Genomic DNA, 18,081 nt, shown 5'->3' on the forward strand with positions numbered 1-18,081 from the left:
TCCGAAATTACAAAACAATTCAGAACAAACATACAAAATAAATTTGAATATATGAAAAATGAATTCTGAAAATGAATAATTTTAACATAACGAATATGATGAAATAATTTACTTAACGAATGAATCCGAAATTAAACTAATTTATTTTGTTGTGGACATCTCTACAGTAGTTACTGAAGTTCATTTCTTGGACTTAATATTGCTCCAATAAAACATGGTCCTATTTTCACCTTTTTATTTTACTTTTTTTTCATAGAAAGAAAAAGGCAGCCAGTGAAAAAGGAAAATAAAATGATTAAAGTATAAGATCATACAAAGCAATCAAACACACACACCACAAATGCAAAGAAAACTCAGAAAACAAACCTGAAATATACCCCAATATAACTGAAATCAAACTCTGAAATTGTATTATTATTTACAGCTAAATTACAGGCGCAGTTCAAATAATTTCAGTACCCAAGCAGTAAAAATCCACAAAATCCAACGCGAAAGCAAAATGTAGAGAACACCACACAGTAAGACTAATCTGTGACTAGATACCAGTCATAACTGAGCAGTCTTCACAGATGTCCTTCACTCTCGCTTGTCTGTAGCCAACAATCAAAGTGAGATCAAACACCTCTTTGAGGACCAGGTCAGTGCTCTAGTTTTCCTTGATTAAGATACTTGAGAGGGCACCAACAGCCTCGGGTGTAGATTTAACAAGGCAGACCAATGGGACCAGCTGAAAACTACCTAAGACACAATCCATTGAACTGGAAACTCCTGTTATACGGTGAGCACTAATACTTTAATGAATTCCACTAAATCATGCAATAGCTTTGTGTTCTTCAGGTATAAAAATAATAATAAAAATAAAAACTTAGAAGAAGCCTGGATGAATGAACTTTCATTTATAAATGTATGTCGTATTTTCCATGTTTCGTTTGCTGGCTTCCTCTGAAAAATTTTACATGAAAAAACAAATATCTGCTGCCTATGTTGAGTGTTAAATAGGTGGATGACAGATAAAGCAGCAAAACTGAAAAAGGGAAAAATAGTACCCCCTCCTGGTAATGCAGAACAGCAGATGTGTAGAAATCACAAGACTAGCTACAAAGAATTACAAATATTTATGTTGGATGAAGACATATATGTATTTGAAGTATACTATGCCATGCTATGAGCATTAATGTATTTACAAATTCTTAACAAACAGTGAATAACCCTAAAACAAGTCTTCACTAATCTCTATAGCTGCAGGCACAGTGGAGCAATGCATCCTAAGTTCACAGAAGTTAAGGAGTTGATTTACCAAGCCTGGAGAGATTAAAATCTGGTGCAGCTGTGCATGGTAGTCAATTAGCTGCTAAATTCAGCTTGTTCAATTAATCTTTGACAAAATTCCTAAAGGCTGATTGGTTTCTATGCAGAGCTGCACCAGATTTTGTGCTCTCCAGTTTTAGTAAATCAACCCCATAGTCTTTAAAGTGCCCCTGCTCTGCTCATACACAAGATATTAAAAAGCTAGAAGACTGCTGAATGACTTGAACAACTTTGGTGCTCCTGCTGTGATATTTGAGGATGAATTGTTCCACAGTGTCTGCAGCTACAGAGGTCATGTGATGGCTTATTTTAAAGCTCATTTACTGGTTGTTAATCATATATAAATAATTTAATGCTCAACCCTTGGCCAAGTGTTGATTTTTATCTTTATTTAGTTATTTGCCTGGAGTTCTGCTGAATTAAATATTGTCTCCTAATGTTACTCAGGTGTTCCTGTGGGCACATCTTAGCTGGTAGCAATGGAGAGGTAGTTTCATGATGAGAATAGTAAGCAGACCTGGAAATCCAGGTGCTGTGAAATAAACATGATTCAATACATCAATGTTCACCCAAATTAAAACATCACATTTTTATGAAATATAGTTAAGTATTCTACATTGTCAGTAGCTAAGAGATGTATATTTCCAGCCCAGATGCAAAACGTGGAGTTAAGAGGTGCTTATCAGATATGTTTAGTGTCTGCTAAACTCTTTCTATGGGTGAAACTCGAAAAATTAGAATATCGTGCAAAAGTTCATTTATTTCATTAATGCAACTTAAAATGTGAAACTAATATATGAGATAGACTCATTACATGCAAAGCAAGATAGTTCAAGCTGTGATTTTTCATAATTGTGATGATTATGGCTTACAGCTCATGAAAACCCCAAATCCACAATCTCAGAAAATTAGAATATTGTGAAAAGGTGCAATATTCTCGGCTCAAAGTGTTCCACTCTAATCAGCTAATTAAGCCATAACATCTGCAAAGGGTTCCTGAGCCTTTAAATGGTCTCTCAGTCTGGTTCAGTAGTAATCACAATCATGGGAAAGACTGCTGACCTGACAGCTGTGCAGAAAACCATCATTGACACCCTTCATAAGGAGGGAAAGCCTCAAAAGGTAATTGCAAAAGAAGTTGGATGTTCCCAAAGTGCTGTATCAAAGCACATTAATAGAACGTTATGTGTAAGGGAAAAGTGTGGAAGAAAAAGGTGCACAAGCAGCAGGGATGACCGCAGCCTGGAGAGGATTGTCAGGAAAAGGCCATTCAAAAGTGTTTGGGACTTTCACAAGAAGTGGACTGAGGCTGGAATCAGTGCATCAAGAGCCACCACACACAGACGGATCCTGGACATGAACTTCAAATGTCGTATTCCTCTTGTCAAGCCGCTCCTGAACAATAAACAACGTCAGAAGCGTCTTACCTGGGCTAAAGAAACACAGACCTGGTCTGTTGCTCAGTGGTCCAAAGTCCTCTTTTCTGATGAGAGCAACTTTTGCATCTCATTTGGAAACCAAGGATCCAGAGTATGGAGGAAGAATGGAGAGGCACACACTGCAATATGTTTGAAGTCCAGTGTGAAGTTTCCACAGTCTGTTTTGATTTGGGGAGCCATGTCATCTGCTGGTGTTGGTCCACTGTGCTTCATTAAGTCCAGGGTTAACGCAGTCGTCTACCAGGAGATTTTGGAGCACTTCATGCTTCCTTCCGCAGACGAGCTTTATGGAGATGCTAACTACATTCTCCAGCAGGATTTGGCACCTGCCCACACTGCCAAAAGCACCAAAACCTGCTGGTTCAATGACTGTGGGATTACTGTGCTTGATTGGCCAGCAAACTCGCCTGACCTGAACCCCATTGAGAATCTATGGGGCATTACCAAGAGAAAGATGAGAGACATGAGACTGAACAATGCAGAAGAGCTGACGGCTGCTATTGAAGCATCCTGGTCTTCCATAACACCTCAGCAGTGCCGCAGGCTGATAGCTTCCATGCCACGCCGCATTGAGGCAGTAATTGCTGCAAAAGGGGCCCAAACCAAGTACTGAGTACATATGCATGCTTCTACTTTTCAGAAGTCCGATATTGTTCTATGTACAATCCATGTTTTATTGATTGCATGTAATATTCTCATTTTCTGAGATTGTGGATTTGAGGTTTTCATGAGCTGTAAGCCATAATCATCACAATTATGACAAATCACGGTTTGAACTATCTTGCTTTGCATGTAATGAGTCTATCTCATATATTAGTTTCACCTCTTAAGTTGCATTACTGAAATAAATGAACTTTTGCACGATATTCTAATTTTTCGAGTTTCACCTGTACATGTTGGATAGGAAAGGCTATCTTGTTTACCTGTTTTGTTCACTAAACACTTCCACATTTTGGGGAATTATGGTACAACACACCAATCTAAACATTACAGCATTTGCCTGAAAGAGCCCACCTGCCTTGCCATAGTAATACAACCTGAATACTAACCAAAATGTCATAAGTGCTGAATGCTATTTAATAACATAGACTAAATGTCAACTTCAATGGCAGAGGTGAATTACATGTTGAAAATAACTCAAGATTCTAAAGCTTTCAGGGCTTCATTTCTAAGATTTCTCATTTGTAGTATAGCCTGCGTCACTTCTAATAAGGCAGTATGAAAGGTAAAGTTAAAGATGGCTTCCCCACTTATTGCTATATGTGAAATTATTGAGTAATATACAGTAGGAGTGTAGTGCCATCAATTGACTTTATGATGGTCATCCCCTCAGGAAGGAACTGGAAATTCTTGAAGAAAACTTTAAAAGTGTGAAATCTTCCTGGATAGACCCAACCTTTAAAAAGATTTTTGCTATCGACACCTGTTCAGATTCATATTGATCTACACTAGTTCTTTCCCTAATTATCGCTTGCTTTAAGCATGGATGGCTTTTAGAATAGAGATTAGATTGTGCACAGAGTTCATAAAAAGTTGAATCCTTCTTTCTGGAGATGCTTTCCAAGCCTCTTAGTTTCTGATCGAAGTCATGGGTCCCTGCACATCATTGCACTTTTGTGCTGTAACTGAACAAAGCTTAAAATAAAAGTTGAAAAAAGAATATATGGCCCCCAAACATGGCGAAATTTGCCTCTTTACACCTTCCAACAGCTGATGAGCAACAGTTACTGCGTTTGTTCATTGGGGCAAATTTATAGGGTGTTCACTTTGAAAGGAAAGTCTCACTTTGCTCCAAAGCTTGGTGAATGTGGTGAGGTTTTCAAAAAATACTCAATCACCTGCAGGGAAAAAAATGCTATTTTGCTTGCACATGATAATTTAATAGAAATCAAAATAAAAAAATAATGTGCTGTGCTATAATGTATACAGTGTATAAATAAATATGAGGACAAGGGTGATCAAACAAATAAGAAATAATAGTCCCAATGTAAAAAGAGATATCCAAAATGAAAAAAATGAGTGTCCAAAATCCCTGAAAAAAATTGACCACATCCAAGGATGAGCTAATAGTATCCTGGGAAGATATGAGAGGCCTTCACCAGACAACACTTACCAAATAGCCCTAACCCTCTAGTCACGAAGGGTCATGGAGCGCTTTGGTATAAATATCCCATGGAGGTCTCTGCCAAAATAGCTCTTGTATGTAGCACCTGGAACCGTGAATACCTCTGTGTATATAGGTTCATACTGTATACAGTCATCCGTCCATCAAATATATAAGAGAAACAGAGAGTCCAACAAAGTGTAGGACCTTTTACAAAATGTATTTAAAATGGTAAAAGCGCTCACATGTACAATGTGGTATTAGCGTGTAAAAGCAGACCATCCAACCAGCAGAAAAGATGGCTTCCGAATATTTTCAGCTCACCCTTGGATGTGGTCAATTTTCTTCTAGGATTCTGGACCCTTGTTTTTTCATTTTGGATATCTCTTATTACATTGGGACTATTATTTCTTTGATCACCATTGTCCTTATATTTATTTATACTTTGTTTACATTATAGAAAGGCACATTGTTTTTTTTTTATTTATTTATTACAGGTACTTAAACAGCGCTGTCAATTTTACGCAACACTTTACAAATATATTGCACATTCACATCAGTCCTTAACCCACAAGGGGCATGCAATCTAAATTCCCTAACTTACAACCATACATACACATACTATGGCCAATTTAGACTGGATCAAATGAACCTACCAGCATGTATTTGGAGTGTGGGAGAAAACCCACGCAAGCACAGGCAGACCATGAAAACTTCAGGCAGGTGGTGTCGTGGTTGGGATTCGAACCAATGACCCTAGTACTGCCTGGTGGAAGTACTAACCATTTAGCCACTGTGCTGCCCATGCTAATATCACATAGTATGTCTGCAGCTTCCCAATGATTTTTGAACGCACAAGCGCAGTTCACTTTTTGGTATATACTGATAATAGAAGTCAGCAGAGCTTCAATAAACCCCCCTGAAAAGTGTTACTACCGTTGCCAAATGAACAATATATTTGCCTTTCATTTTCAATGCCATTGACTAAAGCTTGCCTATTACAGTGTGTCCATTCTGTGAAAACACTTATAAAAAATAAAATGATAATATAAAAGGAGAACCAAGCATTTATGGATGTCAGATCCATGCTGATTATATATACTCAATCATTGGGATTATCAAGTAAAATATATTAAGCATATGTCATGTTTCACACTGTCTAATGCAAATTAACTGATAGCATATGTTTTGGGAATGCACTGTGAAAAATCACTAGTTTCTTCTGCTTTAATATTAAGCCAATGAGTATATGTTTAGCCATCAACATGCATGCCTCCAAAACAAGCATACGGTTTCTATTTTGATGCTGTCTGTGCTTTGGATTAAAAGTTAGGACAGCTTTTTTTGATGAGCCAGACTCTAGGAAAAAGCTTCTGTCAAATAAACATCCTAGTGCACCTGTAATTCTGGAAGAAAAAACATATGATATTTTGGGTACTACAATTGGGTAATAGTCTTGTTTTTGAAGGTGTTTGTTGTAAGATCACTAGGGTTTACTTTGAAAGATGTGTCCTTTAGAGCTAGCGTCCCTACGATTATAGCTCCACCTAAACTACATTTTTTGGGGGATACACAGACAGCTATCGTTCTGCTGTGCATCTTAGTACATTATGATATTATCTTGCAGAAGGATTATTTTTTTCCCTTGAAATGTTACTACCGCTTTAAAGCCCACCCTTTTGCAACAGCACATACAGTATGTGGTAGGTAATGGTAGAGGGGTTCAGGTAAGGCCCAGTCTAGTTTGGGTTTTTGGGTTCTGCATGAGTAGTACAAACTTAGTCAAATGAAGTATATCAGAAACAGCACAGATGATGAAGGAGGTTTCAGAGTTGAAAGCTCTTTTAAGAGCCCTAGAAGAAGTCATTGGGTGCTTTAGCACCACCAGCATCCACCCATACTGAAAAAGCTAGTCTTCAGAAGGATAGGGTAAGACTTCAACACGCAATGTAGTAAACAAACATCATTGCATATAGAAAATCAGGAGACTGAAGGATTACTACTTTTGAAAAATTGGGGTTAAAAAAGCAGGTGCTGATCAACCAAGCAAATATGCAATAATGTTATTAACCCCTTTCCACATACCCTGAAATCCCTTTACAATGTTCTGAAAGTCCAGGGGATGGGAAAGATTGAAGATCATGTGATTACTGATTGGTTCTCAGAGTGGTCACATGATAGGGAGCCGGTCCAACCGACTACTGATTTTGGTGGAGACCAAGAGCTGTCTTTGCAGGGAGCGCACAGTGAGCATGCTCTCAGCACAGAAACATTAGCCACCCAGTAATGGTTAGGCATTTCGATAGGATCTGTGAGGGCCCATTCACATCTGGTGTTTTGTGATCTCGGGAAAAATCGCTGTGATTCTGCCTGTGATCCCAAATCACTCTGCAATAATGAAAAAATGCATCATGCCTGTTTGGGTGGCATTCATTTTCAATGACACCTAAACATGGTGCGGTATTCCCATAATTGTTGCTGAATAAATCGTACGGTAATCATGGCAAACCACAACACTTGAAGCTTTCCTGCCAAAAAGGGGCAGGAGCTTCTTTTGGATGACAGGCTTCGCGCCTTGTAGATTGCGCAACATTTGCAGCAAAATGTGTTTAGGTGCCTTTGAAAATGAATGGTGCCTAAACATGTTTGTTGCATTTTGTCATTATTGCAGATCAATTTGGGATCGAGATCACAAAACATCAGATGTGAATGGGGCCTCAGGGTTGCCATACCCGCACAGCCCACAATATGTGATCAACTGGAAGAAATATGTGGACACTTCTAATTTTGTGAAGGGAGCAGACAGCATAATGTGACACTGCAGTACCCACAATTATAATACCTGCAGGGGTGCAGTTATGGTGAGCAGGGATCTAAAAACAAAACAGAATTTTTTTTCAAATAGCATCACCTAAAACCAGAGAACCGTGATGCAATAGATACAGTACATCTCAGTGCACCTAGAAACAGTATTCCAAACATAACATTAATGCCAGTTTAAAGGTTCATGTCCAATATCTCAATAAAAACCATACCTTATAGGACTTCCCGTTGAATCAGGGTCTCTTGCTGTCACCTGGCCAATGACACCATTTATGGCCGCGTTCTCGTGCACCTCCAGCAGATAACTAGGTGATGAGAACACAGGGGGCTCATCGGAATCCTCCACCGTTATTTTTAACGTTGCAGTGTCTTTGAAGGGTACCCCACTGATGAAAAGCGGATCAATATGAACATTGACTGCCTCTACCTTCAACGTATAGGATTTTTTGCTCTCGAAGTCCAGAGGCTGTTAAGAATGACAAAGATGAATGCTTTTCACTAATGACCACAGAAGCAAGAACAAATGAATTTAATGCTGATGGATGAAAGTTATGTTCATTTAAGCACATTGACTGAGCTTTAATGCAACCACAGTGTAAGCCATCCACTCGCTCAGACTGAGCCTGTAAATTGTGTGGGCATTTATTGATATCTGTTTATTATGTTACCCCAGTGAAGTCAATCTTTTTGTTCCCTGTCCTTTTTACCTTTCTCTTCTAATTCGAGAGTCACAAAATGTTCTTTTTCTGAGGCTTGATCACCAGGATTTCACATGAGATACATCATAAAGCCTGCTCAGTGATTACAATGCTGCAGCAAAGTCAAGCATTGCTTTCTTAAATGGAATCTAGAGTGTATTTTCAGTCAGCTTGCATTTTGAGATATTATTTCAAAGTTTTCCTGAAAGTAAGTTTTCATATGGCTCTCACATTTTACTTTCTTGCTGTACCATATTTCAAGATGGCATCTCATATACCGTTTTTTAGAGTCTCTCTCTCTAGTGACCATCCATCAAACAGTGCAATCAGCATCCCTATAGAACTTTTTAGATAAAACTGTCCACAAGACAAGTCATCTGGAGATTGTATTTATGGCCAATGAACCAACTTGGGTCTGTGCTGACCCATGGTCTTATATGGAGCTATGAAGAGCAGTAAAATGAAATCACTACACAACATTACTAGTGAGAAAGAAAAAAAGAAAATGTATCTTCCTTGTGTTCATGTATTATGCAATCTGTACTTTAAAAAACATTGTTTTGAAAACTTTAAGTACGTTGACTACTAGAGATGTATTAAACAAACACTCTATTCTAGCTTTGTACTCATTAAATGAGAGCTATGGTCAAAGATATTTTGGCCCTACTTCTCCCATGGATCACAGGGGTAAACTTGGTTTTGCACCCCTGTGACCCATTTTCAGCTGACAGTAAGCTAAAGCCTGCTGTTGGCTGATGTCATTTGGCTAGTCCAGGCTCTGGAAAGATCCCAACTTTAAAGTCAGGATCCACCCAGATGTCTGGACCAGCAGCTGGCTCAGCCTGCTGAGCCAACCGCTCCCACCCCCTCCTCAGCCCCTTGCTCCAGTGACCACTAGAGAGGCAAAGCAGAGAGCGAGTGACTGTCAGTTACCAGCTCTCTGCATATTGAAGACCAAGAACTGAGCAATCAGTGATGTTTGACCACTCAGTTCTCAGTTTTAGAGGTGGCGTGAGACAGATGTAGCATCAGACCAATGCTGCATCCACGTAGGTGAGCATGTTTTTTTTTTTTTTTTTTAAATTCAAACTTCTACTCTAATTATGACTTTCAGGTTTTAATTTTATTGCTTCGTTACATTGGTCAAGCTTGGACGCATGGACCAATGTGAATATGCAATTTCCATACATGTGGAATCCCTGTGGAAGCTGGAAATCACTTTAGTGTTCACTGCTACTACAGTGATCACCACTGTCTTGCATTGTAACCACAGGTAATCACTCACTCTGCTTGGGCACCATACACAGAATGCCTTGCATTTTTCTCAATTAACACTAATTCACAGATTGGATGCTGTAAAGAGGCAAGGTGGTGACACCTTGCATTCATTGAGAAAAATTCAAGGCTTTCTGTGAATGGTGCCCATGCCAAGCAGTTGACCATTTGTGGTTACTATGCAGCAAGACAGCTACTTGGCACGGGACCTGGAAGACAGTAGTGATCACTGTATTAGCAGCAACTACTACAGTGTATTTCAGCTTCCACAGGGATCTCTTAGGTATGGATTATGAAAACAGTCTATGCTAGACCAGTGTAATTAAGCAATACAATCCATGCCATGAATTCATATTTAAAAATAATAAATTAATGTATATACAGAATTAGTACCCAACTCTATCATGATATTAGTTACCTGTAATTTACTGTACATCATCATTACAGGAAAGATGAGTGTAAGCCTTCTGATTCAGTGAATGCTAAGTTGCTCTTCACAGTTCTATCAGCCTAAAACTATGACCTCACAGTGATGGCAACATATGCTTTCTTCTCCTTTACCATGAAGATGATACAAAGACTAGCCAAGGAACTAGGTTAGCAGTGAGGCAAAATAATTCTTTAGTTGGCAGGAATTGAATTTCTGACTCTGATGTCCCCATCGGCAGACTCCAGAAATACTGGCTTCTTTCGAGGATAAATCCTAGGTCCCCATATAAACAAATTGCAATCCACAGGTTCAGCTCCATTACAGAAGGCCGATCTCAGGCTGCCTACCCATAATTCAAAAGCTGCCTAAGAATGAGATGTGCCTGAGGACTGCATTATAGTGGATCACTGCTATGAACGTGGTCAATTAGGGTTGATACCTGTGGTCACAGGACACATCAATAATTTCTACCCATGACTCAAAGGCATTCCTCAGAACAAAGCCTCCATACAGACATAAAGGTGTTGAGTGCAACTAGTCTATATTAACTATTAATTAATACATTTTCCAATCAATTACTATCCTGTTTTACATTTGTTAGCATAAAAGAAAAACAAAGGCCACTATGGGCTCAGGACACAAGGGACACAGGGTCACAAAAAAATATTCTTCACATTTCAGTTTACAATCTTTGGAGTAATCGTCACCTTAATGAAAAGTAAGGATACATAAATACATTTTTAGACTTTTTAAAGTAGATTTAAATCCTCTTTGCCTCATTGAGCATACAACCAGATATACAGAAGTCCAACTGTCAGGTCTTGTTTGTTAGTTTAAATTTAACTGGTAACTAATATGCCTGCCTGAAATGCTGTAGCACATTTCCTCTACACTTCTGATGGCTGCTGTATTCCAAATACCCCCTGAGGTTACCCATCACACTCCAGTCATGGATATGTGTCCATCCTCTCCCTATTGCAATTGGAGCAAATGTAGAGCCACACACCGCTTTGCCCTTTGCATACTAAATTTTACTGTGCAAATGGAACAAAGACATGCTACCAATTTCCATCATATGACATGGTTTTAATCAACAGGCCCCTGTAGTGGATGAATCATGTCAGAGAAAGGAACAAAGGTGCTAGTTGAGTGTCTTCACATTTTTCTGGTGGTTGCTTGCATGTTGCTGCAAATCTCTGCTGTGGCATGCAGTCAGCTGGATACTACAGCTCCCATAGTAGTGATGGCATTTATAGGGATTGTAATATACAGAGTTTCCCTCTTTGCCCTTCAACCTGGCCAGACAGGAGCTTTGGAATGATTGACAGCAACAAGGCATGCAATTATGCAAATTGGATGAAGAGGTTGTGTTGACATATTGGTATGTATTTTAGTATTCTAGCCATAGATTACAGACACAACGATGACAAAGCTGATCACCTTTTCAGTCATGATTATCTGGCAGGATAACCAGGTATGTTGAAGTGGAATTAGAATATTTATTTAGGCTAATTTTGTGCAGATCATTTTGCAGAGCTGTTTGACAGGCAGTGTGGAGGTGATGTGAATCTATAATTGTCTCACCAATGCACCAGAACTATGTGCATTTTATGTGGTTGAGGGGCATTTACATTGATTCTCCATTCACTTGAGTGGGTCATGTTCAGCGGGCTGACTGCCCACTGAATGCAGCAAGAGCAATAATTTATGCCATAGACTTGAAGCAAAGCATCGCTACCGCATCATGTACAGACCCCCATCTACTGCCTTTGCAGCTTAAGAGAAAGCAGTTTTGGGGGTGCTAAAACGCAGCTCAACCACATGTTTTTAACACCTTCCAACCACAAGTCTAAAGAGCCCTGAAACATATACTATTTTTCAATGTCTCCACCCAAAACTCTCGCCCAAGATTCACGTAAAATTTTATGGGAAAATGTGTGAATTTCAGGTGAAAGCTGTTTGACTCTTGGGTGAAACATTACAAATAGATCCCTTTTGGATGATGGTCCTCTTTTTTCAGAGTGTTTTCACCAAGGGTTTCTTGTCTTTTTTGTCCCACCATAATCTTAATGGTTGTTCATTCCTACTGTAACTACACATTGCAACATCTAATCAGTAGGTTGCTGATAAAGAAAAAAAAAAGGAAAAGAAAAGGTGATTTCCAATACAGCCTCCAGGTATGATAAATAATTTAGCATTTCTTCGACAATGCATAAAATACAAGGGACTATGTGCTCCCAAGTTAGTATTACGCATAACAATAAAACTTTATTTATTAGCACTTAAGTTTTTAATGACATAGTACTTTTTTTTGTTTTATTCAAGATTTAAAATAAATTCTAATGATGACCTTTCTTAAGATTTCATTGTCTCTACAGTTTTACAGGCCATTTTAGAAATATTTTTGTTAGTATATCATAAACAGATAATGTAACGTACTCCCACACAATTTAGTTTTAGCATGCTAAGAGTATGTGTTTTTTTAAATTTTAGTTTTTAGTTCTTTTTTCTTTTTTTCTCTCTTTTTTTAACGTTTATGTTAATGTACTCCCACAAAATTTAATTTTCAGCATGAGAAGAAGTTCTTTCTTTTTTTTTTTTTAACCTCTTTTCTATTTTTACTTTGTTGTGCTAGTTTTATTTGCTGTTATTTTAATTAATTTTTTTTAAAAGTAGGAATTTAATGTTGGTCTTAGCAGATCAAATTTAGTCTAAGCTCTCAAAGACATTAAAAGAAATGTGAACATATTTGACATATTATGGCTCCTTTCACATCGGTCTGAATGGGTCTGTATATCCATTTTTCAGGTGGACTAGATCAGACCTTCCATTATCCTCTATGGAGCGGCAGATGTAAATGGACAGCTGATCATTTTATATCCTACTGCATATGTGGAGCAGAAATTGACCTGTCATCTGTCCATTCTGCTCTGTTCAGAAGGGGATCAGCAGACAGATCTCCTGCTGAGCAAGTGGATTGAAGGGGATTCCACACTGTGTGAAAAGGGCCTTATGTAGAACGGACATGGACACAGCCCACTCAAATGTAAACTGACTGGCTGTCCATTTACACATGGCTTCCAATCAGATCCAGCCAGATGGAGGGGAACGGATCCCCTTACATTTTTTTTAGCGGATCGGATTGGATGTACTGGACGCTGGAAGGATTGCAAGCAAACACTCTGGGAAACATCTACAAGTTTTATTCCCACTCCATGTACCTTTTAATATGTCCCCTCTACTCCTCTTTTTTATATTACTATCCTCTGTTCTCAAAATCTCAGTTCTTTATCCCTCTGCTCCACCCCAAAGCTTATACATATCAGCCTCACTTCTACCATCTTCCTACTACTGCTCTCATCACCTCCTGCTGATACTTTACTCACCTGTTGACCCAAACACCAGGACAGGAAGGCATGTACACTCGCATACATCCTGCTCCCATCTTTATTTCCTCACCCTCCTTCTTCTCCTAACCTCTGGGGATATCTCCCCAAACCTTGGTCCTCCAGTATCTCACCCCCACACCAGGCACCCTCTATCCTCCGGGAATCCACTCAATTTAATCTCAATGTCTATGCTGCTAAAAACCACCCTCCATTTTTCATGTGCACTCTGGAAAGCCCGCTCTGTCTGTAATAAACTTACCTCTGTCCATGACCTTTTTGTCTCCCACTCCCTTAACCTATTAGCAATTACAGAAACCTGGCTTCAAGCATTAGATTCTGCTTTTCCCACAGCACTTTCCTATGGAGGCCTTCTCTGGACTCACTCACCCAGACCCAGTGGTCGGAAAGGAAGTGGAGTTGGTATGCTTCTATCCCCACTGAACACCTTTCAAGTCCTCCGTACCCCTCCCTCTCTATCCTTCTCTTCTTTTGAAACTCACTGCATTTGGCTGTTTTCTCCCATTTCTCTAATGATTGCAGTGACCTACCAGCCTCCTGGACCAGTGTCATGCTTTCTTGATGACTTCTCTGCTTGGCTACCCTACTTCCTCTCTTTTGAACTACCCACTATCATTCTTGGAAATTTTAACATCCCCATTAATGTGAACAACCCAGCAACATCCCAACTCTTCAACCTAACCTCATCTTTTGCCTTAACACAATGGACACAGTCCTCCACTTACTCTGTGGGAATACACTACACCTTGTTTTCTCCCATCTTTGTACTTCCTACAACCTCACAAACACCCCCTTTCCTCTCTCTGATCACAATCTCATCACCTTCACAATGTCCTCATCTTCAAACACTTCTCTCTCCGAGCAGCAAACAATTACCTGCAGAAACCTTCACAACTTGAACCCTGCTCCTTTTCACTCTGCAACTGACCGCCTCTATGACAGAATATTTTCCCTGTCCTGCCCTGACCTGGCCACTGCTATCTACAACAGTTCACTTTCATCCACACTAGACTCACTCGCTCCTCTAACTATATGAAGTATCAGTCCCCAACCCTATAACTCTGGCTCCTCCTCTCCAGTTACTCTTTCTGTTGGGGCCCCTCAAAGTTCTGTCCTTGGACCCCTTCTCTTCTCCATCTACACCTCCTCTCTTGGTCACTTGATAAACTCCCATGGCTTTAAGTACCATCTCTATGCTGATGACACATAAATCTATCTTTCTACTCCTCATCTCACCCCTTCAGTCTCCTCTCGCATTACTAACCTACTAAGTGACATATCAGCATGGATGTCACTCCACTTCCTCAAACGCAATCTTTCTAAAACTGAGCTCATAAAATTCCCTCCAGGCCGTGCCCCCTCCACTGACTTCTCCATCAAGATCAATAATACAACCATCAGTCCTTCCCCTCATGCCAGGGTACTAGGGGTAATCCTAGAATCCCATCTGTCCTTTCAGCTCCAGATCTAATCACTGTCCAAATTTTGTAGACTTCACCTCCGCAACATCTCCAAGATACGCCCGTTCCTAACCTCTGAAATCACTAAGCACCTTATTCACTCCCTTGTTATCCCTGCCTTGACTATTGTAACTTCCTCCTCATTGGCCAACCTAATCGCAGGTTATCCCCTCTTCAGTCTATCATGAATGCTGCTACTAGACTAATCCACCTTACTAACCATTCCATATCTGCCATGCCTCTCTGCCAATCCCTCCACTGGTTTCCCATTGCCCAATGGATAAAATCAAAACATTAACAATAACATATGAAGCCATTTATAACTCTGCCCCAAATTACATCACCGATCTTGTCTCCAAATATCACCCAAACCATCAGTTCTGCTCCTTCCATGACCTCCTGCTCTCTAGCTCCCTTGTCTCCTCCCATGCTCTTTTCCAGGACTTCTCCAGAGCCTCCTCCATCCTTTTGAACTCTCTACCTCAGTCTATCCGACTATCGCCTTCTCTGCCCACTTTTAGGCGATCTCTGAAAAACCATTTCTTCAGGGAAGCCTATCCTGCCTTCAGCTAATAACGGGATCTTCTATTCTTCCTATCAGTTCATCCCCCACAATTATTACCTTTTGTACCACCAGCCCCTCCCTCTTAGATTGTAAGCTCCAAGGAGTAGGGCCCTCTTAACCCTCTTGTACTGAACTGTATCATTGCTGTATTGACTCCCTTTATATTGAAAAGCGCTGAGAAAACTGTTGGCGCTATATAAATCCTGTATAATAATAATAATAATAATGTAGGTGGGTGTAAACAGGAACAACAGGAGAATAAAGGGTCTGATTGGGTCCATCTGAAAAATGGACAGGTGGACCAAGATCAGACCAAGGACGTGAATGGGGCATAACCAGAACGGACACAGACCTGTCATGCGCCTGCTGATGCGCCTGCTGATCTATCTGCTGATCTCCCACTGAGCAAGTGGTTTCAAACAGAATCCGCCTCATGTGAAAGGAGCCTTATTCAACTTTCAGGAAAGGCTTTTTTCGCACATAATCATATAAAATGCAGTTAATCTGCAAATATCAAGAGATCATTTGGCCTAGCTGAATTTTTCAAACCTTCATCTATGGGAGCTTGTTCATGTGAATGCTGGTTAAAGTTCATTGATCTTTTGCCTGTGCATGGTTTTTGGTGAAAATTGTCTGGAAAAAAATTGAGTACTGTCCGTGATACTTTTTTTATTTGCACTAACATACAATTTTGAGGACAAGCTTTCGGGGAATGTCCCCTTCTTCAAGGTCTAAGCAGTACTACTCACAAAGTTAGCAGAATGTTAGAAGAGATGAAAGAAAAAAAAAAAAGGAGGCTAGAGATAAGATGCAGTCAAAGCGAGGGGGTAGGGATACTACACTCACACAGAGGGAGTCAAGCTACAGCTACTAGTCATAAAAATGTTGGATATTGATTGAGAAATCCCATGTCCAAATTAAGGCCCTTATCTCTTGTGTCAGATAGAATTATCATTCTTAGTTCAAAAGTTTTTCTTTCCTGGATGGATTTGAAATTTCCTTTAAGTACTAAAACATTGAGGTCTCCCATTGTGTGGCCTGGAAAAAAATTGAATTTCTTTAAAAGAAATGAAATATCTCAAAAGCAATCATTTGCACAGGCATCCACAAGTGAACAGTTGTTCAGTTTGCAATGGGATGTTTGGTAATATTATAATTATTCTATCAGCGGTAGAAACAACTTTTTACTGATAAGCCAAATTGTCGATGTCAAGGCCAATCTTTTTCTAAAGGTGCTTGGAAGGCGGGTCTAACCCTTTCCAATCCTTGCCTAACACTTCAAGTTTCTGTGTCTTAGAAATTGAACTGATCCAACACAGCTCAGCACACATGATCATAATTGTTGAGAGTGATATTGTGTACCAAACGCGGTATGCAATGTCCCAGTTACCCATGATCACTGATTTACATAACCTATTTCAATGAAAGTATATTTGGAGAACCACTGAACTGCTGAACAGACCTGAATTCTCTTCTGTAAGAGTCTTTACACTATATAAAAGATCAATGTTTGATCACAGCAGAATCATACATGCAATATGAGCACTGGAAAAATCCAACACAAAATCCAGTCTTTTAACATGCTTTGAATGGTATATGATTTTTTTTTCTGATCATTATAGTTACTGCATCAGATCCTTATTTTTTTAAGCTGATTTATATGCACGTTTTCATCCTCACAACAATTTGCTAATCTACAAGGAACAGATGACACAAGAAACAAGGGGAATTAAAGGGAAGTTAATAGCATGTGCATATTTTAATGAGAAATGTCAATCACCCATCACCTGTCAAACAGTTCCTCAAATTCTCTAATATAGGAAAACGTCTCTGGCTGTCAAGAAACTTTATTTCATATATTGAAACATAGTTGTTATGTTAGACAAAGACATACAGGACATCTTATCAATCACCGTTCCTTCCAGTGTGGCGCCACTATTATTGCTTCTGAATGGCTTGTAAAATATGACATCAAACATTCAATAAGTGAAGTTTAATGTGGACGGAAGGAACAATTTATGGTGATGATAAGATTGCATCACTTTTTTAAGATAGGACTGAAGTTTATTTTTTTTTAGCTGTATGCAACAACATGCATGATGTGAAGCATAATAATAAGGAAGATACTCCCAATGATAAAGGTAAGAGGGCCCAATTGCAGAAATGTACCTTACTACAGAGTGTGGCAATGCCCATACAGCACCATGATGCTTTTCATTTTGAGAGGCACCCTAACATATTAAACCACCCAAAATGCACCTATGTTGCAGCACTAGGCTGCCTTAAAGAAGGCCTTGCTCATAAAAATCAAGGTCCACCTTTTAAATGTGACCCTTTCCTCCTTGCTGAATCTCTAATTAACCACTTGCCTACCAGGCACTTATACCCCCTTATTTACCAGGCCAATTTTCAGCTTTCAGTGCTGTCGCATTTTGATTGACAATTGCGCGGTCATGCAATATTGTACCCATATGAAATTTTTATCATTTTTTTCTCACAAATATAACTTTCTTTTGGTGGTATTTAATCGCTGCTGGGAGCTTTACTTTTTGTTCTATAAGCAAAAAAATTG

General features: G+C 39.4%; 1 protein-coding gene across 3 annotated transcripts in view; it reads right to left on the bottom strand.

Annotated features, from left to right (window-relative positions):
- The window catches only part of CDH8 (cadherin 8), a 632,421-nt gene that overhangs the window by 130,068 nt on the left and 484,272 nt on the right, over positions 1–18,081 (bottom strand). For all 3 annotated transcript variants that reach the window (XM_089689822.1, XM_089689824.1, XM_089689823.1), the window contains exon 7: positions 7,887–8,140. In XM_089689822.1, the coding sequence (XP_089545948.1) occupies positions 7,887–8,140 (254 nt within the window). The remainder of the gene's footprint in view (positions 1–7,886; positions 8,141–18,081) is intronic.

Source organism: Staurois parvus, unplaced genomic scaffold (assembly GCF_062004578.1).
Source record: "Staurois parvus isolate SC_StPar_1 unplaced genomic scaffold, SC_StPar_1.0 ptg000498l, whole genome shotgun sequence".
Taxonomy (NCBI): domain Eukaryota; kingdom Metazoa; phylum Chordata; class Amphibia; order Anura; family Ranidae; genus Staurois; species Staurois parvus.